Consider the following 26,024-nt stretch of genomic DNA (forward strand, 5'->3'; position numbering starts at 1 on the left):
TTGTAGAACAATAAATGAAAACGAAATACGTAAAGTTTACACATTAATCTACATAAACATTTCTTCCAGCTTGTAGAGTAGAGTGATTTTGTTTCTCGTGGAGAAGGTGGAGTCTGTAACGATAATTTCTTTAATGGGATTTGCAGACAGCTGAGGTGGGAGGTGTGTCCTCCTGTCTGCCACCTTCCCAGAGCCCTGTGTCTTTTAGGGCACGTTCCCACATGTTCACTCACCTTAAAGGTGTTTTGCCTGACTCGCTCAGCTATCTATTTCCAAATTGCTTACATGTTGCTTTCCAGAAGAAATCAGAGATCCAAAAGGAGGATGATGGCTTCTAAATTCTAGATATCAAAGTCAAAATACTAGAAGCCTAGGAGTTTGATGCTGTAAGAATTCTTCAGTTCTGCACAGGGTCTTTTTGAGGGGCAGGCTGCTGGCAAGCGACTTCTAAATCAGACACACCTTTGGGTTGGGCTATTTTGGAAACTAAGTAATTGATGAGGCTCAAGGTATGGTCTACTAGGAACAAGCGATTTTATTTTGTGTTCTCACATGTACTTTGATCAGCTGATGCAGTTGAGTGACAGTCTCCTCTCTAAGTAACTGAGGGCGGAGGAGTGACCTGCGCTGAGCCTTTCCCGACTTTTTCCAAAGTGGGGATTGCAGACTTTCAGGCAGCTAGGCAAGAGACAAAAAGGGACGTGATATGGGGGTACCTTTATTTGGGGAGAGGAATTCCTTTTACTCCCGGATCTGGAATGGACTAAGTCAGAAGCTGCAAGGCAAAAAATCCTGGCATAAACATCTGGATGAAATCTACTTACTCCAGCAGAAAAGGTACAGTGCACTTCAGCCTTCTTGTCTTCCCTTTCCTCTGTTGCCCTCCCTGTAGCTGATTCTCTGTCTTTCCCCTTAGGCTTTTCTGCCAGTAGATAAACTTTAAACAACCCTGGAGCACTCTTCTCTATCAGATTTCTTCTTTCAGGGTGGAATGCTTCTGGAGTTCCAATCTTATCTGCTTTCACAGGTAGATTTACCAGGTCGAAATTGAATTACCCYGAGTGTAGGACTTCGGTCACAAATTAATAATGTGTTCTCTTGTCTTTCCTGCTTCATCGGTAAAGCTCACAGGAAAATGCATGAAGGTTTGTTTTTAATTATTATTACTATCATTATTATTATTATTGTCATCATTGTCATTAACATCATTATTATTATTAAATGTGTGTGTGATGTATAGGCTGCAGTCAGCTGAAATAGTGGCGCTTTTTTGTGAGGGTTTTGTTTTATGTCTCTCTAAAGGCTGCTCTCACTATGGGATAGAGTACAAAATGTTGGACACTCTGGGTCTGTCACCTCCTGGGTCAGGCTGTGGTTTCTCAGCCTTATGGTATCTACAGTGACTCCTCTTAGACCTTGGGTTACCCAGAAGGTTTCCTGTGTCTCCCCATTGGAATATCGAGTCAAGGTCACTGCTGTGCAGGGTTGCTCCCTGGACTATTCATGGAAATACAGCTGGATCTGGTTTTCATTGCCATTTCTGCATGCACAAATGATGCAGTGCTCAAATACAAAATTGGTTCCAGTTGCTTGTAAAATCTGTTTTTTCTTTCCACATGTAACTCTGAATGTCTCTGGGGACAAAAAGGTGACTGTGTGAGACAAAATCATATACATATATGTACACACATATATGTATAGAAATATGCAGGAAGCAGCTTAAGAGGAATGAAAGTACCTATCTCTCTTTAGGGAAAAAACTTAAATATATCATGATCTACCTTCTGACCAAGTAACAAAGCCTGCTCCRGTTTACTTCAGAGCAATGGGACTTAAATGTACTTGAAATGGGAGGGACAATGGGAACAATGGTGTTTCTGTGGAATGCTGAAGTGTTTACATTTTGGCGTGTTCATGAAAAGCATCACAAGTAACTGAAAAATAAGTTCTCAGCAGATTCTGTAAGATCCAAACTAGTACAAAACAGAACTCTAAAGGTATTACTATATTAAATTAATTATAGTGGTTATAKACTAATAATTAACATCAATAAACAATAAATAGTAGCATAGTAATATTTTAATATTATAGCATTATCTTCATATTTTTAAGTCAAAGAGATGTGGAAGGAAGATCTGCTGATCTCTATCTGACCTCCCACTTGAAGCTGAACTATTGCCAGCAGTAGATCACATKGCTCAAGCTCTGTCTAGCTCAGTCTTGAAAGCTTCCCAGGACAGAGACTGCTGGGAGTCTCCACCATATCCTTAGGTACCAGTTACAGTGCTGTAGTAACCTCCCAGCAAAAAAGGTGTTTTTTTCCAAATGCTCAACCCAAACCTTCAAAATAATAACTGGATGCTCCAGTCCCTTGTTTACCATCTGCTGTTACCAAGAAGGGTTTGGTCCCTTCCTTTTTGCTGGTCCRTTTCACACAGGCTGCTGTCAGATTGCCACTCGACCTTCTCTTTGCTCATTAATCCTCACTGGCCGTGTGCTGCAGGCCCATCAACATCTTGTGTGTTGCTACTGATAAAAGAAAACAGAAAAAATATCATATAAACACTTCTGCATAAACTTCTCTTTGATCATTACAGTGCAATCCCACGGGCCCCAAAGATAACTTTTATGTCTTTCTTTATAAAGTTCTCTGTAAATCATGAGTAGTGTGTACAATATTTACTGTCTGTGAAATCAGGGGTGCATGGGGACACAATTGCTCCTTTCCATTTTAGGTCTGTATGTTTCCCACAGCTTTCAACTAASACAAATTTGCCTTCTCCTATTTGGTCACAAACTACATGGTGCCAATATGTGAAAAMGCTTTTCCTAAAGAGGGACAGGACCAATTCTTCCTCTTATTATCCTACTCTTTCCTTTCTTGTCCCCAGAGATGCTCAGATTYTGAGGAGAAAGAAAAGGAGCATTTTGCCGAAGACTGGAATCAGTTTTATTGCTTTCACATTTTTAGTTATGTACAGATAGAAAAACACAACAGGAAGACCTTCTATGGTGAATTATGTATGARAACTCCACTAATGAAACCTCAGCTTTTGTGGAAAAAACTGCTGTAAGCCAAGAGGGCTTTTGCTGCCTTGTCCTGTCATTTTGTGGTGTAGAACTGCAGTTGTGGCTTGAGCTGGAGTTCTTCTTAGTGAAAATGGTGTTGGAATGCATGCAATAATTAGCATTGATTAAATTCTACTATTGTCTTATTGAAAGCCAGTGGTAAATATATTACTATTTAACTGGCATTCTCTGATTGCACAGAAAAAGTCTGCAAGAGAAGAACAAGCACTTTTTTCTGTCTGATAGCTGGTGATAATACCTGAAAATGGACTTTTTGGATAGTTGTCACCTTCCCTGGAATTGATGTTCATTCTCTTTCTTCATGATCTTGCTAGCATCTCAGCATTGTTCACAGACAGGGATTCATACTGCACTGTATCATATTTTCCCAGGGCAATCCAGGTTCAGAAAATGTGATACAATCTCCTGATATTACAGACAACTTAGACTTTATTTGGTCTTGATCTTCTGGTTTCTCTCTGTTCAAGACTCTTATTTTTAGAGAGTCAGCTCATTTTTAGAGAGTAGCTCAGTGTGGAATCTCAGGGACAGTGGTCACATCTCAAATGTCCCCTCTAGAGTCATCTTTGGAAGCAAACTCTGGGATTTACACAGCCTGAAGCATATGTACATAAATCCTCAACCCAATTCATAGTGATGGAGAACAAAAAGATAAATACTTAYAAAAATGGGGCCTGATAGACATGAAGAAGAATCCCATGTCTGTCACAGTGTAACAGACCTTCTAGAAATTATTTTCACTGCTGGAGTTTCTTGAGGAAATGTGCACAAAATCCTCACAGAATGTGATTTTAGAAATTCCACCGTATGAGAATTGCACTATTCATAAAAATATAACCAATATATAAATTAGAGCCAAATATTTATATATTTATATAAATTAAAACCTATATATAAATTTACATGATTCCAGTACCAGTGTAAAAGCATTGAATTATTTAGCATTATTCCTCCTGCTACTGCCTGCATCCATAACTCTGATTGATAAATAATAAGTAATATATTAGAGGTGCCTTGAACAATTTGTATAACTTTCAGAGAGCATAACTTGCAAAGAGGTCAGTCCAAAGAGGCCACAATAAAACCTTTAGCTTCCAAATTCTTTAGTGGCTCTTTAGTCTCCCAGACATATTAGCAAGGTGTTTTGCTTACTCTGAAAAAACAAATGTGGCACAAATATAAAAGAAGCTCAGCCTTATCCTGGTGAACTGAGTGGTTTAGGAGTAACAGGAGTCTTCAGCTTCTCCATAAATCTTTTTCGAGCTGGTAGTGAGTGAGATATCCCCATAGTTTGGCTGTTCATTTGTCTAAGTAACATCACTGAGCTTTCAGCCCACAATTAACATAGGATTGTCCTGTCTTAAAATCCACAATGCCTGACAGTATTAATTGGCTCTTTTGCTCCCAAAGGTGACAGTGAAATACAGATGCCAGCTTCCAGCTCCACTACTTCATTTACAGCATGTTTAGTAACAAGATGCGAAGAACAGTTGGCTGGAAAATCCGCCACTGCATATAAAATAAAATCAAAAGCATCAATAGCAGCATTTCTTCTCTTTTCTTCTGCTGATACGCCTTCATCCTAATGGAAGTTTTGGGACTGATAATAGAAAACAGTCTCCCTGATTTCACAAGTGTGAAGGTCCCCCAGAACTCATGTTCCCCCAGCAATGCACAGATGCACACACCTCCAACTCAGTGCCTTAGATGTGGTTCAGGGTCATAGATTTAGGAAGTTATTTGACTTCTTAAAATTGGATACAGGTTTCCTTATGAAGGAGTAAACTTGAAATTTCTACCCTGAAAAGAATCCCATCCCAAATAAAAAAGCTCTTAGAGAAAAATAGACACAGGGTAAGGAGCACAACTTAAATTACATCAGCAAGAAAATCCCTGTTGAAGAGGGCGGGAACTTTTGATGCAGTTTGAGGTTATGGTTCAGAGAACAAATTTGTTTTATGACTGGTTCAGTGATAATGAATAATAATTCACATCTTCTGAACCGTTAATTCAGTTTAATCATGAGATTATTCTTATGAGGRTCTCAGATGCAGAATTAGAAAAAAAAGAAAAAAAAAAAGCTAATACAAGTAGAATGCCCTTCTGCAAATGACTGATCAAGATTTCTATTGCTCAGTGTGGCAGAGAGTTAAATATCTGAAGGGATAAGAATTCCCTATCAGTTTCTTGTCTAGTAGCACTGGCAATTATTAACCTGAATAATTTATTTCCGGAGAAGCTCTGTTTACTCTCAGCTGAAGGGGCTTTGACATACGCAGGCAAGAGGTTCCAGTTAACTTGCTGAGTCTTGTTGCTGCTGCAGAAATTTGCTGACCCTGTTGATTGTCCAAGCCCCTGTTATCTGTCTCCTTTTCACTTCATGCAGTTRTTCCCTAAGTCCTTCTTTGGCATCTTGCTAGGTGATTGTTTTGATCCTCTTTCAGCTGGTTGGCCTCCTCTGAGCAGCCCTCTGCTCTCCCGAAGGCTTTCACACATTTACATGCACATTCCAGCAGGAGGAAGGGAGAAGATGAACCTCCCCTGGTAATTTCATAAGGAGCATGGGTATTCTGAACATCACAACAGGGAAGGAAGAGAAAWAAATAATATTTTATTTAAATAATAATAAATAATTAAAATATTTTATTTAAATAATATTCTGMTGATGAATTTATAGCTTAGGCTAAAATAATTGTTTCAGAACCTCAATAACTATCTATGGGGATAAATCTTGAAGCTGGAAGTAAACTTAAGCTWGAGCAAACAATAGGGAAATTCCGTATAGTGAATGACTGAAGTTGCAGAATCTAAAAATGGAAGAATAGGAAGAGCTACTTCATTACACCTCTGATGAATTCAGTCTTGAAACAGAAGGTTCAGAATGGTTATTTTCCAGCCAGTTCACGTATTTCATGTATTTCCTTCTTTTGAAAGAATAATCATAGCAATCCAAATTCTTTTCATAACGAAGTTAAGACTTCTTTACGAGTCTTTGCATTCTCTATCTCTCTGTAAGTGAAATGAGGAGGCTGCACTCCAAATGAAGCGCTTAAGGAGCTGTAAACCTAAAAGGTACACATTACCAGCAGAAAGGGCTTGTGAAATCTTTAACCTTGTTTGGAACTGTTTTACATGACTCCCTCAGTCAGAATCTGACCTACATTTTATCTTCTCTTTGTTTCACAATGGATTTTCGGGTGTTCCTGATCTTGCCCTCACCTATAGTGGAAAAACACCYCACGGCTTCCCAAGAACATCATTGAATCATCTGTGAGGAAAATGGCCCGATAATAACGCAGACCAAGGCTCCCTCTCTGTCTCCACACAGGCAGAGTCCTTAGCTCAGAAAGAACAGCCCAGGAGCACATCCAGCTGGATACTGCTGTGGTTCTCAGAATTATTTGCTGTGAAGCTGTGCTTATCCCAAACTGATCCTGTAAGGCAACATCCAGCCAGGCTAGAGTTACAAACTTAACTTGGCTGGGTAAATCGAGAGCTTAGCATTCCTTGATTCCGTAGCTGCTGAAGGGGATGAACAGGATTAGAGCAGGAGCTTAATTTAGATGTGCTGAATTATCTTCTCAAGGTGCCCAGATATGTCTGCTGAATCGTTCTCTGAAAGCAGCCTCTCCATTCAGTGACAGAATGGTACTTTGTRGAAGCTAAACATGTACTGTAGGCAGCTCCATTAAGAGAGTTAAGTTACAGATTTTGCCAGCTGCTGCTTTGACACAAAGAAATCCAAGTTGTAAAATGTAAAATTCATGCTGTGTTTGATCTGTCAGGGAAAAAAAAAAGTTGGTTAAATATGCAGAAGTTAAATAATTGAAAAGGTTTTGAATGTTCTGAGTTCAGGTGACTTCATTTAATTTTTTATGTTAGCGAATTTGCTTCCACTRGTTTTTGACATTTATATGCTCAGCACATTGCTGCAATATATTAAAAATTAGTTGATAATTAGAAGGGTATGTTTTAAATGAGGGTAAAATGTTTCCCCAATTATGGGACAGAAARTTAAATGAGAGTAAAAGCATAAGCTTATAAACACATAACTCATGAAGCTTTGAGGCATCACAAGCGTTGTGCCATGACATTTACCAGCATTTCTGGGTTGTTCTTCTGGCTTGCTCTTTGGCCTGAGTTCTCTGCCCCTTTAAGCCCAGTTGGAGGYTGCTAGAAAAAGAGGAAATGATTGACAATAAATCACCCTCAGTTTCCAAAAGCTGAGTGTAGTATTCTTTAGGTGCTTTGCTCGTAGAAGTATTGCAATTTAATTCGTTGTTTACAAGAACTTTGGTAATTTTTGAGAGAAAGGTATTGTGTTTTTGTCCTCCCACATCATCTCTTGCCCAATCCTTCCTCCTCTCTGAGGTCATTTGAGGGATAAAGGCCTACCCAGCACAGCATCAACATATTAATTGTAGGTGGTGTTTATACTGTTGAAACACCACCTCTTTCCCACTTCCTGCCTCTGAAACTTACATTTTCCAGGAACAGAGTCTTTCCCAGCCAGAATAGTGGCAGAGGTGGCAAGCTGGCTTCACTAACACTGAATCTTACGACTTTTGCTTCGAATGCCTTTCGATTTAGTTCCTATTTGTCTGATCCTAGATGCAATCTTCTCATCAAATCATCTTGTCATTAGTTCCTAATGAAACTGACGCATGAGTAAGCTGTAGAAGGATTACTTCCCTAACTAGGAGTGTGAAGGACACATAAAAATATCTCAGAACAGSTCTCTGATTTGTTGGGGATGCTTCTTTTTATCCTGAATGTTTTTACTTCTCACCTTCTCTTCTGGGCTTTTCTAGTCTAGTTTCTAGTGACTTGGACAATAGCTTTTGGTGACAGGAAGTGCTTGTTTTGTGGAATGGTGAACATAAGGTTCAGTTAAGCTTTTGTTACTTGTAGCCCATGCCCACTGATTGACACTCAAATTATTTCTGACTGTCTGTAAAATTCTGATACTTCTCTTAGTGCTTTATCCCCCAAATTCTCTCAAGTGTGTACAGTGTCTGTCCACTGTGAAGGAGTGCAGAACTCTCACGTTTCTAGTGGATTAAATCCAGAGATAATAGCATATAGAAATGCTTTTACTTCAAGACCCTGTTGTTCATAGAACAATAATTTAAAGAAGAAATATATATTTCTGTGAGCCACAGAATTTATGTTGCCTGTTTTCCTGCTGTTTCATTGTTAAACTGTCCTATACCTAGGACGCATGAGTTGTAGGAAAACATTGTTATGTTTTAAAATTTTATATTTAAAATTTATATTCTCTCTGTCTCTGATGTGGGTTTTATTGTGGCATATAATGTAGTTATATTCATAGGTAATCTCTTCTCACATCAATGTTATCACTTAGTGCAAAGCTTTATTGCTTTATTTACCCTATAAACCCCATCCCCAAAATCTTGTAACTGAACAGTACCAGAATATTTGGAACATCACCAGGAGGAAGCATTTACTGGATCTCCATGTATGTGGTTTTACTGATGTATTTATCCTACAAGTTTTTTTTGGGAGGTGTGTTTTAGACAACTATTAGTGGTTGTCAGGTTATAGGGAAAGGACAGACAGAGTTTGGTAGAAWAACCAGGGCTGAGGCTCCCCTGATTCATATCAGCTTGAATCTGTCMTTTTCTGCTGTAGCCCTCAGTCTTACTCCACATCACATATTACAGCTTGACCTGAGCCACGCTAGATAATTAAGATCAAATTAAAGATCTGTACTAGAAAACAGCCAGGGTGAGATAAAAGCATAAAATTTTCATTTGAACAAAGATCTAAATCTGAACTTTTGCTGTTGGGAGAGAGGAATCTCTTTCTATTTCACACTGAAAATTCATGAGGCATACATTTTTTCCCTTGGTTTGAGAATCTTTCCTCCTCTTTAATCTTCATCTCCTGAATGTGGGATACTTATAATTCTTTATTTGTATAAAATAAAAAAATCAAAAAGCCCACCCCAAACCACTTTTTAATTTATGAATTAAAAGATGAACCTGAAAATATCCGAGGATAACAAAAATATTTACCCCAATTTTGTAGATTTTATTMTTTTTTGTTTTGTTTTTGTGTGGCAAACTCATTGTTTTGAGCATTGGCAAAGATTATTTGGATGCTGAACAGGCATTGCAGGTAACTCTCTTCAGCTATTTATATAAATTGATAAGGACATCACCTCAGTCTTCTCCTYTCCAGGCTAAACAGTTCTTTCCAGCCACAGTTCTCAGCTTTTCCTCACCTGAGAGATGTTCTATTCTCATAACCATCTTTGTGGYCTTTTGCTGAGCTCTCTCCAGTAGCTCCATTTGCATTTTTTTATCCTAACACACAGATACAGGACTCCAGGTATGGCCTCACCAGAGCTGAGCASAGGGGGAGGATCACCTCCCTTAACCTGCTGTTTGCTTCCAGAGATCTTGCTGTAGTGAAGTTTGGTGGCTRTACTTATAAATTYTTCATCAAGCCCAAAGGATACACTYAAATAACCCAGATCCTCATGGAAGACTCAAGGGCATGCCTCAGCTATGAGACAACCACTCTGGAATTTTTTTGAGAGCATGCTCTCTCCCAGGAGATGTATGCATTCCAGTTCTCAAAAATTTCCCCAATTCCCTCTGCATTAGGGGAAAAAACAGTATAGCTAAGCTGTCAAWTTTTTTTCATGACTTCGTATAACAAGGAGCAAAATTTCAGAGCTAATTCTTTTAATTGTAGCATTGGAGATGTTGCTATGAACACGGATGGAATTCTTGTTTGCACTTCTCTGTCCGCTATGGAAGCAATTCAGATGATGATCTTTTCTTAATTTATTGTGGTGTGTGAAAACACAACTGCCTTTTTCTGGCTCCTGAGATAACTTGTCTACAGGCAGGAGGGCTATCGGTGACCCCTCAGTTGCCCTCTGTGCYCCAAAATGTGGGCTATACAAACCAGAGAAGTTTTGGTTCTTCATTTCCCCTGTCTTTCCCTCTGCTGCCACCCTACGGTTCAGCATCAGTAAGTCAAGAAATTAGGAATTTGTGTTTTTAGGATTTCACTGCTCTGTTTTTTCCTGTTTGTTTTTAGTGCATTCAAAGAATACCTCAGATGGTAGATGTGCATTACTGATTTTTCAGTGAAAATGTTTGAGACACAAGCTGTCTCGAGCAAAGSCCATGCTAGCTCTGGAGAGAGGCACCACGTGTTTGACTTTGTTCCTTATCAGCCACTTTTTCTTGACTACAGGATCTGGGAATCGCCACTGCTCCAGGCTGCCAAAGAGAACAACCTTGCTGCCATTAGGAAACTTCTCACTGACGGAACATGTGATATCTACCAGAGAGGTAACTTGGATTTCTTGAGAGAAATGATTTTCTGGGAAGGCAAGAGYTTCCCACAATGAGCAATTTATTAGTTCTCTTAAAGCATTTACATCAGCAGACTCGGATGACAGCTAACCTTGTTGCCATCAGGAAACTTCTCACTGATGGAATATGTGGTATCTTTTCAGAGAGATAACTTGGGTTTCTGGAGAGAAATGATTTTCTGTGGAAGTCAAGAGCTTCCTGCAATGAGCAATTTATTAGTTTGCTTAGAACATTTGCATCAGCAGACTTGGATGACGACTCGGTGTCAGCARCTTTACAACAAAGTGTGTTTTCTGACTTGGTTGTGCTTAGTCACTTCAAACACCTGAAGGTCACTTACAGACACCTGAAGTTTCTGCTCAGTTTTCAGATTTTGTTCAAGTGAAGAAGAGAGACTCTGCAGTTGTGTGGCTGTACCAGGCAGTACCAAAGGGAGGACCTAGCACTCCTCTATTTCCCCACCTCAATAAATCCATTTCTGCTTTTTTTTTCCCATAAAATTGAATGTCTTGACAACTCACACACTTCTCCTGCTGTTTCCAGGTGCAGTGGGAGAGACTGCCCTTCACGTGGCTGCCATGTATGATAACCTGGAGGCAGCAGTGGCTCTGATGGAAGCAGCTCCTGAGCTTATCAATGAGAGGATGKCATCAGAACTTTATGAAGGTAATGTCACTGGGAATGAGGACAGGCAGGATTCCCTGCAGTGGGGGAGAGGAAGTAACACCTRTAAATTTGGGAAATTGGCTTATTCTGTTCCTAGTTCAATGTGTAGCTGAACTGTTGCCTACCAAAACCAACATACAGATGGGTTCAAATTGACTTTTCTTCAAAAAATTGCAAGGGTTTGGAAAGGGATTGCAAGAATATGTACAGATTGTTTTCTAACATACTCACTTGTGAAAAAAGGGATAGCTGCCTGACCTCTCCTGAAAGGAGGAGAAGTAGTTATCTGGTTGAGGAAATGAGGGATGTGGTCACTGCTTTTGAGGCTAGACACTTATCCAGGTTTTGAAAGACTGCTTCTGGTAAAGTACACGGAAATTCCAGTCTGAATCTCGAAACCACCAAAATAACAATGATTTTAAGGGTTTAAAAATTAAAAAAAAAAAAATAAGGCCTAATTTGAAGGATTAAAGGAAGTCTTTAGGAGTTTTGTCTTGACCCAATCTTTGTATCTTATGAAGAAAAGCATGATCAATCTCACAACTTTCCATTTGCTTCTCAGAAGAGTCTGGCATGTCTTGATTTTCCCTAGGAAAGAAATCTATAAAGGGTACCCTTTTGGGGTTTTTTTTTGGTGGGTTGTAAAGTCAGTTTTTGTAAATTCATAGAATTATTTGAGTAGAATGGAAAATCTGCAAAATCTTTAGGTCAACCCTTTGCACAGAGCAGGGATAACTTCAAAGCTACTTCCTTTAGCTGCTGTCCATTTACCATGAGTGACGTGAGCTGCTGATCAGCCTGAAGATGCTTTCTTGGAAGACAAAGTTTTGTTTCTGTGTCTTGCAGGGCAGACAGCTCTCCACATTGCCACAGCCAACCAGAACACCACGCTGGTGAAGGCTCTGCTTAAGAGAGGGGCCAATGCCAGCACTGCAAGGGCCACTGGGCACTTCTTCAGGCGCAGCTCCCAGAACCTTTTCTATTTCGGTACAGCCTTGTTTCTCCCCTTGCTGCTGTAGGAGGGAACAGCTGAGCAGGGAGGGGGCTTGGGGGAGGCTGACTTTGGTCCCCATTTCAACTGGATAAGCAGAGGCTCCTATCTCTGTCATCAGACAAACACCTTTAACAGACAGTAAGACTTCCTCTGAGTATGTACATGTTACATCCATATAAATAATACAYAATTTATAGACATGCATGTATGCAAATAAATACATGTATCGCATAAAAATTGTAATTTAATGTTTTCCTTGYAGCACCTACTGCAAATTACTGGCCAACTTTCTTATGGAGGCAAACTCCTTGAAAGAACACTTTTTCCTTTTAATGTTATGTGGGGCAGGTTTTTTTAACCTTTCTGAGTAGGATGAGGAGTAGGGCAGGAAATTTATGAGTTACCTCAAGTAACTCTTCCTTTCAAATCCTAAGGCTTCATAGCATGGGTAACTTTTCCTCAGCATGCTTCAACCTCTGCCACCTCCTGGGTTCTTAATGTCTCTCCCCAATCCTTTCATTTCAGGAGAGCATGTTTTATCATTTGCTGCCTGTGTGGGAAATGAGGAAATTGTGCAGCTGCTCATTGAAAATGGAGCTGACATTAGAGCTCAAGACTCTCTGGGTATGTGCTGTGGGGCTCAGTGAATTGCACAGAGTGGCTCTGGACATTTTAATTCAGACTCTGTCATCTGTGCATGCAAATGTTCTTCTCGTTGGAAACAGCTGTGGGATGAGGGATGCGAGGAAAATAAAAGCCATCAGTCAATTCTCAATCTTTGCAGAGGGCTGGGATGTTGCACATATTTTATCCAGTCTGCTTCCTTCACAGGTAACACTGTTCTTCACATCCTGGCTCTCCAGCCCAATAAGACATTTGCCTGCCACATGTACAGCCTGATCCTTTCCTATGAYCGGAACAAAGAGGGACCAGGATCCCTTGAACTGATTCCAAACAACGAGGGGCTTACTCCKTTCAAACTGGCTGGAGTTGAGGGCAACACTGTGGTGAGTTTATGTGACTCTGGYACCTCTGTACAAAAGAGAAATGGACACCTTGAAATAACATTTTTCAGAGAAAAGGAGTTTGTGCATGTTCTTAGAGGGTAGAAGATACGTAACAAAACTAATTTTTTTCCAGAAGTCCTATGCATTCCCCAAAAATCCTTTATAAGAAATTTCTTTGTCCTAATGAAAGAAATGAGTGCTTAAAGAATAGATGTTTCCTCCAATTTTTCAAGCATTTGAATTAAACACGTATTAACAGAAAAATTCACCACTAGCAAATTTTTGAAAGGTTCACTGAAATTATTGTCTCAGTTCTCTAGATTTCATTACTCTAAATGTGACACATGGGAAACTTTTTCAGGTATCCACAGGCATTTATTCATAAGACAAAATTTTAGCATTTAATGTAAACTCTCATCATTACACTCAATAAAAAGAAAAGAGTGGTTAGTGTTTCTGCTGTAGATTCACAAGAGACAGGATCATTTCCCTTGTCTTTTTTGGAAACTTGTACAAGAGTATTAAAACATTTTCTTTCTAATCCACACATAATTCCATCTGAAATCTATTGTCAGGAAGCACAACTGTGTCAAATAACTTGAGCATTTTGATGAGATTTTAAGTAAAAATCACTCATCCTTTAACTCAAACATGAGCTAATAATCAAATAGGAATCAGAGAAATGTCTTAACCTGCTGTAATTTTTCCTGAGAGATATGAGAAYCCCAACAGCTACCAAGKTCAAGGAAAATATGTCATAATTAAGGGGCTTAAACTACTTTATTTGTTCTTATTGCAAATACAGGATACATTGGAAACCTTCTGACATGTTTGCCCCCCTTCTTTTCTCCTCAGATGTTTCAATACCTTATGCAGAAGCGGAAGCAGAATCTCTGGTCCTTTGGCCCCTTGACCACTGTGCTGTATGATATCACAGAGATTGACTCCTGGGCTGAAGATCAGTCCTTCCTGGAGCTCATTGTGTCCACCAAGAAGAGAGAGGTACTGAGGGCACCGTGTGCTTTCTGTGTGCACACCGTGGCGATTGTAAAAGGAGACAAATGATGATTTTGGAGGTTCAAGCTCATTGAGATAATCCATAGAACAAGGACTTTGTGCCATGAGCTGCAGGAAATACATGAAGTGTAGCAGTTTATGGATGATCTGGCTGTATCTGATGCTTTATACACAGTTTCTTCTGAGGTGTGAAAACTGCAGGTTATTGAAAGAATGAAGCATGAATAAACTAGAGAAAATAATTTTCTCTCACCAGGCTCTGAGATACACTGAATACCTGTAGAGAAGCTCTAGCAAGTATCTTTCTCTAACTGAGATTCTGATTAACTCTCACAATGTCCCTGTGAGACAGGAGCACATCCAGAAATCCTAAACAGGAGTGTGTTTTTTTAAAACCACTTGTTGTTATTATTCCCTTCACTTAATGACAGGCTATGACTCAAAAAAACAAAGTGGGCAAATTATCTCTGCTGTAGGCTCAGAAGCTTGTAAAAGGATTAATGAAACAAAAATAGCAGAGTGTAATGGCAAGCTTTGATACATCTCTGTAGGACTTTCAAGGTACGCCACCCTATCCGCTGTAAGGACCTTAAATAATCCTAACAGGACAGGAAATGAATCAGAGGACACTTCCATCAGCACAGTTCCTCCCATCCTGTATTATTTCCATCTATCAAAATTTTAGTCAAATCTTTCTAACAAAAGTTTCAGCTAYTGGAGAGCTTTGCACAATGCAGAGAAAGTCTCTGGAGCTCTCATTTGCTTTTATGTGAAATCCTCTGAATTCCTAGAGTTGTGATACCTGTGGAAATCCAGGAAAAAGCAARTCCATGTCCAAAAATAGTACAAGCTTAGAAGTTCTCCACTTTAGAAGATTAAACCATAATCCTGAAAAGATAGCAGAATATTGTGCCTCTCTCTTATCCTAAAACATYCATATAGTGCATGCAGATCCAAGGTCCTTAATTTCAGAGGATAAGATATCCCCAAATATCAAGAGATATTATTTTATCATCAAGAGATTATTTTMCACAATGCCCTTAAGTATGTGAAGTTACAGTTTTTTGATGCATAAATAATAATTTTTTTTTTTTTGCATCTGATACATCTTTCACCTTAAATGTTTGTTGTCTCCTCTAGAAGAATGTCATGTGTGACCTCCTCCTRTTATCCACTCCCAGTCCAGTACTGGACCAGAGGAGCAACTTTAGCCCCCAACCAAACACAGATTCCTCTTGTTTTAAGGGGATAAGGGTACTTGTATTAAGGGTACTAAGATATATTTTATGGTCTTGAAGTGGATGAAAAGTTAAAAAAAAATAGCAGGGAACAAGCTACAGGAGAACTGTAGTAAGCTTCAAACATATAATCCCTTTTGAAACAAAATTTGCTCTCCTATGCAAAGAATTTTAGAATACTGACTTCTACAAAAACCACAACCCTGATAGGTACATTCTCTCTCACGTAATTTTGATCCTTTAGGTTATTTCTCAAGCCAAGAGTTTTGTTAGTTATGTCCTTTTATTGAAACATACATTTTCTTTGTTCACTCAGCAGTTTTTGCCTGACTTAGAGGAAACCGGGCATTGTAGCAAGAGAAGAAAAATAGCTAGAGTGCAATAAGAATTTTTTCTGTAAATTAATCCAGTCCCACCAATTTGATTTACATTTTCTTCTCTTATTGCAGTGGTCCCCTAAACATTACAATAGAAAGTAAGTCTAGAAATATTTAATAGTATGGCTCAAATTTGTAAATTGTAAAGTACAGCTGTCTCTCCTACTTACTCTCTGTCAGTAGAAGCTGAAGGCATGATATAGGTGATTCAATTAATTATCCCTAAGATAATAAGGCAGAAACTTAAAAGGTAGTGTGTTTATATAAGCCATAAAGCATTAGACAAGTACAAATATCTCTTAGAAAAATGTTTCTGTTTTCTTTTCTTAAAACATCTGATACAAAAACTTGTGTCATTGTACTGACAGGAATACTCTGTCATCCTCAATTCTATGCTCCTACATAGGGGACAAACTTCATCCAGCAACTAACATGCTTTTCTTGTACTTCCCACTGGTGCTCAAAAGCTGTTCTCTGCTGGATATATTTTTTACATTTTTTTCCAAAACTCTATTGTCAAAATGAGCAAGTGCAAACCCKCTTGAGCATTCCACTTGTGCAAAATAAATTAAGCTTCGTAGTGCTGAATAGGATAGATGAGAATTGTTTGTTAATTGTTTGTTAACACTCTCCCAGGAAAATTTGTGAATGATGCTTACAAAAGAATGCACTTTTGGCAATTAATTCCTTCCTTCTCTCTTTGTCAGGCACGCCAGATCTTGGACCTAACACCAGTGAAGGAGCTGGTGAGCCTGAAGTGGAACATGTATGGTCGTCCCTATTTCTGTTTCCTGGCCCTATTCTACATCCTCTACATGGCCTGCTTCACCATGTGCTGTGTCTACCGTCCTCTGAAACCCCGAACAGACAACAAAACCAGCAGCAGGGACAACACAGTCTATGTGCAGAAGATGCTTCAGGTACGGTGACTGTGGGAATCAGGGCCCCACAGGCAGCGTTGGGCAATTCCCAYCTGACCTACTTAACTGGAAAATCCAAGCAGTCCCCAATCCTGGCCATTGCAGCCATCCTCCTCCCCTTCTTGGCCAACTGACCTTTGTCAGGGAGGAGCAGGGGGTGGGCTCTGCTCCCCATTGCTGSGGCTGGGCTGGCTCCTCTGGCATTGCCAGCTCTATTTGTGTTTATTATAGATAACAACAGGTCTTCTTCTCCCCCATCCTCTTTTTAAGTTTACTTTCACTTTCTTTAAAATCTAATTTTAATTTCCATTGACCTTTTTTGTCAGGARTCATATGTGGCATATGAGGATGAGCTGAGGTTGGTGGGGGAGCTGATCACAGTCATTGGAGCTGTAGTAATTTTGGTCCTTGAGGTAAGAGAAACAGTGAACTCTACAGTTTCCTGTTGCATCAGGGCAGATTTTACTTACTAGACAAATATGAATTTGTGCTCACTGCTTGGTTGGGGTTATTTGTTTAGTCTGAGTGCTTCAGCATAAGTCTGTGGCAACAGACATTGTCAACAGTATCTGTGAGATGAGACAGAGACTGTGACAATGTCCTGTAATATTCCAGGTGTGGAAGAAGCAATTAAAAGGATTGTTTGCATTCTGAAATACTGTCTGCAGGGTAATCCACAGTTCCTGTTAGCACCATCTGTGGCCCAGCTGACTCCCAGATGTTGCTTCACCCAGTACCCATAAATGTTCCTGTTTTAGGGGTGCTGGATGAAGTGATTTCTGTGCACAAACAGAAAAGTTTGTATTTAATTGGAGATCAGTTACTCTGTGAACTTGTAACAGGAGCCTCTCTCTATCATTCCCCACTTGATTTTATTATAAAGTAAATAAAAGATTGAAACTTTTGTCAGAAAACTAAAACTGAAAATAAAAAAAAAGCTAAAACTGAAACTGAAAATAAAAAAAAACAAACCTAAAACTGAAAATAAAACAGGTCTTTAAAACAGCTTTCTACCTATCTGGGGTGCATCAGGCACAGTATCACCAGAGGGTCAAAGGAGGGGATTGTCCCTCACTGATCTGCACCAGTGTGACCTCAGCTTGAGTGCAGTATATAATTTCAGTTCTGTGATGTGCTCCAGGAGGACAAGTMCTTCTTCCTGTGATGCTTAGTCAGGACTCGGGGCTACAACTAACACAGTGTGAGTTACACCAAACTCCTCTGATCCCCAGGGTTTTCTGTCTTTGTTACTGAGGCACCTCTGTACAACATGTCTCTCCATCTGCCCAAGCATTYTTAGATCTTCCAGCAATCTGAGTCTCATCCCAAGCAGGGCCCACCCGGATCAACCATTCTGATTTTAAAGTAACATAAAAATCCATCCATCAAAGGAGGTGTGGCTGACCCTGASAACCTGTGAACATTGGTGGTTACCATGACATTTAGTAATGTGATGGAAACTCTTTGACTCCTAAAGTGAATAGGATGTCTCTCTTAGATTCCAGATATCCTTAGAGTTGGAGCAGCAAAATACTTTGGACAAACAATCCTAGGAGGGCCTTTCCACATAATTGTGTAAGTACAGAACATATTAAGTCTAATAAATATATAGTCTGTCATTTTRTCCACTGCTCTCTTTTGCCAGATGAGTTACTTTCTCCATTCTGTTAGACTATTCCTTCTCTTGATTTATTTCTCCTAACACAACTCATATTTCCTTCATTGAACCTTTTTTCACTGTTTCTTCTCCTTCACAGCATCACATACGCTTGCATGATACTGGTGACGATGGTGATGCGTCTGACCAGCACCACGGGGGAGGTGGTGCCCATGTCCTTCGCCCTGGTGCTGGGRTGGTGCAATGTCATGTACTTTGCACGAGGCTTCCAGATGCTCGGGCCTTTCACCATCATGATCCAGAAGGTGAGAGACACAAATACAGGCTCTCCACACATCCCGACACCTCTTTGCAGACAGGGAGACCTGCAAGGATATTTTTTCTCCCTCAAGGACTGTTTGCTTAATTTTGCATTAATGTCAAAAGGACAAGTTCTTGTCTGCACAGAGGGTTTAGCACTTTCGCATTCTCCCTTTAGTGCATAAGTTTTCTTTAGTCAACTCATGGCCTTAGAATCTGGAAAAAGGTTTACTTGGTGGGACAGCTGGGCCTTATGGTGGCTCTGTCTTTGCTCTACAGATGATATTTGGAGATCTTATGCGCTTTTGCTGGCTCATGGCTGTGGTGATATTAGGCTTTGCATCAGGTGAGTCCACAAAGAGAAAATAATAATATGTTACCCTCACCAACTGCTTTGGTATGAATTCAGAGTGTGGGTTTTGATCCRATCTCTGATTGCCTTCTGAATAGCTGGAAAAGCTGGTGATGACTTACAGCTTCTGTTTCTCTAAGCATGGTCACTTTCCCAGTACTGGTTTCTGTTCTCATGAGTTTGGTATTCAATCCTTGCTCTTTCCAGGATAATAGAAATCGGCATAATTCAGATATTTCCATATACTTTTAAGCYAAGGTTTAAAAGCATATTGCATTTATGGTATTTTTCTGTGGAAAATTAGATTAATACACATAGATTTATTGTATGCTTGAGGATGAAAAAATTACTRCTTTGAGAAGTAAACTAGTAATCAAAGTAATTTGGGGTCATTTTATCATGAAAATCAGTGATTCTAATCAGGGATTTGTCCCTGCATAAAAACACATGCAGCTCCTTCCCAGACCATTTTATTTGGTCAGAATCTCTTACAGGATTCTGTTATTMCTCTTGGAATGTGATTCCTGTTGTTAAACTTTCTCTTTTTTACTCCCATTGCTCTCCTCCAGCTTTTTACATCATCTTCCAGACAGAGAACCCTGAAAACCTCGGGCAGTTCTACAACTATCCCATGTCCYTGTTCACCACCTTTGAGCTGTTCCTCACTATCATTGATGGCCCTGCCAACTACGACGTGGAYCTGCCCTTCATGTACAGCGTGGTGTACTTCGCTTTCGCCATCATCGCCACCCTCCTTATGCTCAACCTCTTGATTGCCATGATGGGTGACACCCACTGGAGAGTGGCCCACGAGCAGGATGAGCTCTGGAGAGCCCAGGTAATCTAATTAAGGTGGGCATTCCTGCCTTATTTCACACTGTCATCAGCCTTTCTTGTCCATCTTGTGTTTCCATAGATGTTTGTTTCCTACGTGTGGAATCTCTTGTTAAATAGAATTAAAATTGTGTCTTCTTTTTGCAAATCACATTTCTGTGTGAGAATTACATTATAATTATAGGGATTGACTGAGGGACAGGATAGAACACTGGATAGTGATTACAGGAAGGCCAGTAATGTCTTTAGATCCATCAAAAGAAGTTGGCCTGGCTGTCTTGGTCAAAAGGCAAAGAAATTCAACCAGTTCTATAGGTAATCAACAGGAAATCCATYTCCTATACTTTTCTGTGAGAAAGCAGTCAGACAAATGGTTCAATGGAGCCGTGTGGCCACAGTGGTAAGTTCTGATGACAGTAAATGTGAGTGCAGACACTGTCCTCTTCTCTAGCTTGCAMTTAATTTCCCTACTCATTGCCATGAGGTATCAAAGAAAAGCAACTGAACAGTGTTTTAAGAGCACATTAATTCCTCAAAACATGACACAGACCTAAATTAGTGAACTGCCCTTAGAAGAAATGGAGTACAGACTATATAAATTTTTTTTAATTACTTAAGGAGCTGTAATGAAGTGCAGTATGGGTCGGTGCTCATGAAATTAGTATTTTTGAAAGAGAGTCTGATTTTCTTTCTGATTAATCTGATTTTTTTTCTTTTTTCTTATTCCAAAGGTTGTTGCTACGACTGTCATGTTGGAGAGGAAGCTGCCACGGTGCCTTTGGCCTCGCTCAGGAATCTGTGGGCGGGAATTTGGGCTGGGGGACCGATGGTATCTCAGGTGAGTTCTCCTGCAGTGTGTCTGTGTAAGGATCCAACAAGAACCCAATCCATGGATGTTAATAAAGAGCCTTTCCAGCAATCTAGGGAGTGTTTGGAGTGCTCTCCTTGCAGAATACAGACCCCAGTCTGTTTTCTGTCCGTGACTGATAGACAGACAAGCGTTGTCCCACTCAGAAAGCTCTGCAGTGCATTTCCTTGTGAAATCAGCTGGTGCTTTGTCATCCAGTAGCCACATGGGACAGACCCCAGAAACTGCAYAGGTTATAAGACCCGACTTTTTCTTTCAAACTTCTTATAATGGGTGTCACAGAACTTCACTGCTGTGCTTGACAGACTATCCCTGTCCCTTAGATGTACAAAATGGCAGAGGCAAAATCAATCTATCAGGCATTCAGCAGCATTCTGTGAATAACTCAAAATCAGAACAGGAATAATTAAAATCAAGATTTCTTTCTCATGTGAATCTAGTAAGTATGTTTAGACTTTGCAATGACTCTGTCAGGTGACAAAGACAGGTCCAAGATTTCAGTTTAGGCACTGATGTAACAAAATATCTGTAGCCTAGATAACACTAAATTCCTCATTATTTCTGATTTTAATCAATACTTATGCCAGGTGAAAACAGATTAACTTTTGGGCATTTGCCTTTTCTAACTATGCCATATTTTGCTGATAAAGCCAGAAAGGGGAGTGGGGGCTGTATGAATCACAGAATCATAGAATATCCTGATTTGGAAAGGACCCACAAGCATCATCAAAGTCCAACTCCTGGCCCTGCAAGGGACTTTCTGCAGGTTTTTCAGACAACTGAGCCTTGTGGATTTTCAGATTTACTGGGCAGAACAAACAGACCTAAAGTGGTGCTGATGCACAACACCTTCAGTCCAAGACTGACAACATATTGCAAGAGCAATGTCCCAGAAATTCACTGGGAATAATTGGTAATCCCAGTTACTCACTGGATGATGTGAGAAAAGAGTGTTGCTGTGATTTAGTTCTGTCAAACCACATGGATGTTCATTATATCTTTGTGGGATAGYAATTCAGAAGACAATCTCTAAGCTATGCAGAGAAGGGCTGGTGGAAGTGAAGCAGTTAAATAAAAGTTGAGCAGGAGATGAGTGACATCCTGAGGCTAGCAGCCATGGAGTATCAGAGGAAGAAGGTTGAGAACAAAGAGAATAMATATATATATGCATATAYACRAAGGATCTGGAACGGGACTGAGGTGAGGTAAGTCTGCAATTGCTTACASCTGGAGAGATGGAAAGGGAAAACCATGATGGAGAAATGAGGTAAAGGACAGGACACCCTGGGCAGAAAAAGGTGCTGAAGTCCATGATGGGGATGAGCATGATGGGGATAGCATGAAGCTCTAGGAGAGCTCTAACTGTACCAGCAGCTCTTYTGTGYAGGTTTTTCCAGGGCAGTAGGCCTKTTTGTTGGAAGGGTTTTGTTGATAAACTGGCAMTGTTCTACTTCATTCAGTTTCTACTTTTTAACCCTTTTACAGAATTGAAGACAGGGTGGATCCCAACAAACACAAGATGATGAGGTACACAGAGGCATTTAAGGCTCAGGACAGGGATAACTATGACAAAGGTCCAGAGAAGCTGGAAACCAACAGGGACACCCTGTTCAAGAAGGAACTGTTCGCTCCGTCACTGTCACGGAGCACATCCAGAAGGAGTTCTCACCGTGGCTGGGACATCCTGAGGCGCAACACCTTCCGCCAGCTCTGCGGAGAGGTCGGTCCTGCCGTGGATGAGGAGGTCTATGATGTCTAAGAAGGCTCTGTTTTCACTCCACCAGATGGATCCCTCTTGCCATGACAGYTGTCTCCTGCAGCTGCTCTCACACTCCCCAGCATGCTACACACATTGGTCAGCCTCGAACTCTGCTGGTGAAGATTTTGTGAGCAGTTCATGGCACCTGTGCTATGATACATGAATGCAATTTTTTCTCTCCTACTTTTAAGTGTCTCTGCAATTGCACTGATATTTGCACTGAGCTGGTGGGCTTGTTGAGCTGCATAATGCAAATGAGCAGAAGAAACCAGCAATGGGGTTTCATCCATTTATGAAGATGTGATCTGTAAGCTCTCTTCCAGACTGTTACAGAATATAATCTGTCCCCCCAGTTTCACAAAATTGYAATGCTCTCATAGCAAAGAATGACTGAAGTTCTGCTTAATGAGTTGGYACAGAACAGAACAAAACCCCAAACCCCCCAAACCCCCACAAACCCTGTAACTGATCTCAGGAATGAAGGTAGTTATTGGCACTGTGATGATTGAAAAGGACTGTAACTACTCAGCTGGCATTCAGGGCCTGACAGATTTTGCCCTCTGAAGAAAGGCAGTCTCCATCAACTGCAGTTTCAACATTTCTGGCTTAGCAGGACTGTTTTGGTTTTGGTTTGGTTGGCTTGTTTGGATTTTTTATTGGATGTTTTTGTTTGTCTGTTTGAATTTTTTTGCCACATGAATGCACTTTAAGCTTTTGAAAAGAAGTGATTGCTATTCCTGGGAGGATTCTGAAGTGGGAACTTCTTTTTCTATTGACAGAGTGTATGACCWGGTTAGGTGACTTTCATCAGTGTGAAATGTCAGCAGAGGGATTTATCTCCCAARTAAGCTAAAGCTGGTCTTTTGTTTTCTGTGGAAGAATGGGTTTYTGAACCATAGCTCCCTGACTTACAACTGAGCCATCAAGGTTGAGTAGTGAGCTCCTACATAACAAGGAAGGAAACAGTGAGGAGGTGTTGGATAGACGAAGTAGAGCTATTGCAGAGACAGTTCAGAACCTGGTGCTCCCTCTCTCTCTCTGTCTYYCTCTGAAAGTCTAGAACTACCCAAGGAATAACTGAGGCATCCACAGAGTTCCCTTCCAGGCATGACACTGTGCCAGTCTGTCAGTTTATCACCTGCCTCAGGCCACTTTTAGGAAAATGAAGAAATGTTCAGAGAAATGGACAGTCATTTCAGGTGTTTTGGTATTCTCTGGAGTGTGAGGTTTCATTCCAGTAGCAGAAGTTAAGCAGAAAGTAAACCATGGTCTTAACATTTCCTTACAACAGGACAAGKAACAGCAACTTTGTTATTTAAGAGATTAAACACTATTATCTAGCACTAGACTTTGAGCCAAATCACCCTGTGATAATCAAAGTAGACAATGAAAAAGCTGAATCCAGTGGATTTCTGATTGTGTTGAAATATCACTGCAAACCTCTCCCACACTTTCTCACTTGCAGGTGCTGTAATGAGTATCATGATTTTTTGTAATCATGTGTATTTATTTAAATGTCCATTTTCTCTTACTTGAATGTGTACCTTTTTTTTGTGTTCCAATGGAAGAAGACAGAAGGCTGTCACTCTGGAATTCAGCTGTATTCTTCTGAGTTGACTCATGTTATKGAATTGAAGGTGTTGCCTGGTCTCAGACACTGAAGTGCTGTCCGTCCTTCCCAAAACCTTTGGCCTTTAAACTGATGATCTATGGAAATGGGGGCAATGTGGTGTGTTAACCCCAACTGTGAAATATTCCTCTGATTGTTAATTAATTCTAGATTAATTTTATTTCATAGTGAATAGGAAATAGCAAGCAGGAGAGAACTGATGATTTCCCCATCCTTTCCCTGCCCCCCAATATAGTAGAATTTTTACTGGTTTGAAAACCACTGAAATGCAATTACATGGGAGCCAAAGTACTGTCATTTCTACAAAAGAACTCCCCCTTGTGACAAAATAATAATAATAATAATAATAATAATAATAATAATAATAATAATAATGGTAGTTTGATGAAGTACAATATGTGTAAGCCCTGGTTCTGATTTTTCATTCTTCTTCATTACTATAAACATTGAGAAATTTGATCATAGAAATTAAAGCAATGTTTTGATATTGCAGGAGAGCAGAATATAGCTCAGTTACCAGTGCTAGGCCTTTTTTGATGTTGGTATCTCCTTTACATGAAAAGAAAAGAAAAAAGCCAGGAGCAGATTTTTTTGAGGAAGTACTTTCTTTGGTAAAATTGCATCYTGGGATAGTTACTTTCAAACTCCCTGCACAGAACCCATGCATTTAACAGCATCAGAACTGTGTGACTGAATTTCTGTCTTTGGAGTTGCCTGATGTAAACAGGATAGAGAAACATAGAATCATATAAGGAAGGGACCTCTAAAGGCCATGTAGCCCAGAAACTGAGCAGGCACATCTTCAACTGGATCAGGTTGCTCAAAGCCCTGTCCAACCAGACCTTGAGTGTTTCCAGAGATGGAGCATCCATCACTTCTCTGGCAAACCTGATCCAGTATTTCACCACCCTCACTGTAAAAAATTTTCTGACTGGCTCCTATTGAAATTTGACTTCCAGTTTCCTAAAGTGACTTGGATATCTAAAGAAAAAAGCATCCTGGAAAAAGACCTTGTGCAAAAGGGGGCAGAATATTTTACCAGTAGTAAATTGATTTGCCAGTCTTTTGCTGATGATCAGTGAGGCAGACCATTTAAAAATGATTTTATTTATCTGTAGGATAAACAGCTACAGAAGAAAACTGGGTGTGAAACTTCAGCAGATGTAATGGGCATGCCAGTTGTTGGAAATACTAAATTGAATATGKAAATGTGGAATACCTGCCCTCTTTCATTAGGACATATATATGTGAAGTGTACCCGTGTGAATCTCAGGTATGAAGAAATAGGAGCACTGGAATAACCTTTGAGCTGTTTCAGGGCAMTCTGGCTCTGACTCAGCAACAGCAGTGACTACAGTCAGAGGCAAAGCACTTTCACTGTATTATTCTGCATGAATGTGCAGCTTCAAGATTTGCTACAAGTTTGTGCTTTTTGGTAAAGCTATATCCCTAAATTCTGAAACAGTATTGTTGGTACTTGCTGTTGCAAGGTGTATTTCCCTCCTAACAAAATTACAATGATTTCAAAGCAGACATTCCTCCCCTCCCTGAAAGTGCTAACCTCAAACTGTCTTTTATGTTATTGAAGTTTATGATAATGTGATAAAATGAATGTTTTGATCCAGTTGCTTGTAGTGAAATGAGATCTGTTTTGCTGACAATAAAAATATGGAGTATCTTGACCGCTTCCTTGCATCTAAAATAAATATCAGGAGTCAATTTTTGCTTTTGAATCTCTAGTAACAATCAAAGACATTAGCTAACAAATCATTTGTGTTGAAACATATTGGTCCACATTAGTTAGTTTGTTTTTTTTTGTTTGTTTGTTTTTTTTTTGCTAAAACTGTTGTTCCACAGCAATCTTCTTCAGATATTTCTTTATACAAAGTTTGCCTAGAGTTCCAAATACTGGTTTCCACTTCAAACTATGAACTATCAAGGCCTTGGCTTTTAAAGTCATTGAGAGTTTAGAGAAAACTTCAATACARCCCCTTCAGAG

General features: G+C 39.9%; 1 protein-coding gene across 1 annotated transcript; it reads left to right on the forward strand.

The window, feature by feature from the left end:
* Positions 1–210: 210 nt before the first annotated feature.
* TRPV5 (transient receptor potential cation channel subfamily V member 5) lies at positions 211–25,724 on the forward strand. The gene is made up of 15 exons (XM_057368299.1): positions 211–837; positions 10,324–10,421; positions 10,989–11,111; positions 11,958–12,098; positions 12,631–12,729; positions 12,937–13,112; positions 13,968–14,114; positions 16,452–16,664; positions 16,991–17,077; positions 18,163–18,239; positions 18,422–18,587; positions 18,862–18,928; positions 19,504–19,772; positions 20,500–20,606; positions 22,122–25,724. The coding sequence occupies exons 1-15, from the start codon at positions 707–709 to the stop codon at positions 22,393–22,395; spliced, it is 2,175 nt and encodes a 724-aa protein (XP_057224282.1). The 5' UTR covers positions 211–706; the 3' UTR covers positions 22,396–25,724.
* Positions 25,725–26,024: the final 300 nt, after the last annotated feature.

This window comes from Malurus melanocephalus, unplaced genomic scaffold (assembly GCF_030028575.1).
Source record: "Malurus melanocephalus ecotype Western Australia unplaced genomic scaffold, MMel_1.1 scaffold_89, whole genome shotgun sequence".
NCBI classification, from domain to species: domain Eukaryota; kingdom Metazoa; phylum Chordata; class Aves; order Passeriformes; family Maluridae; genus Malurus; species Malurus melanocephalus.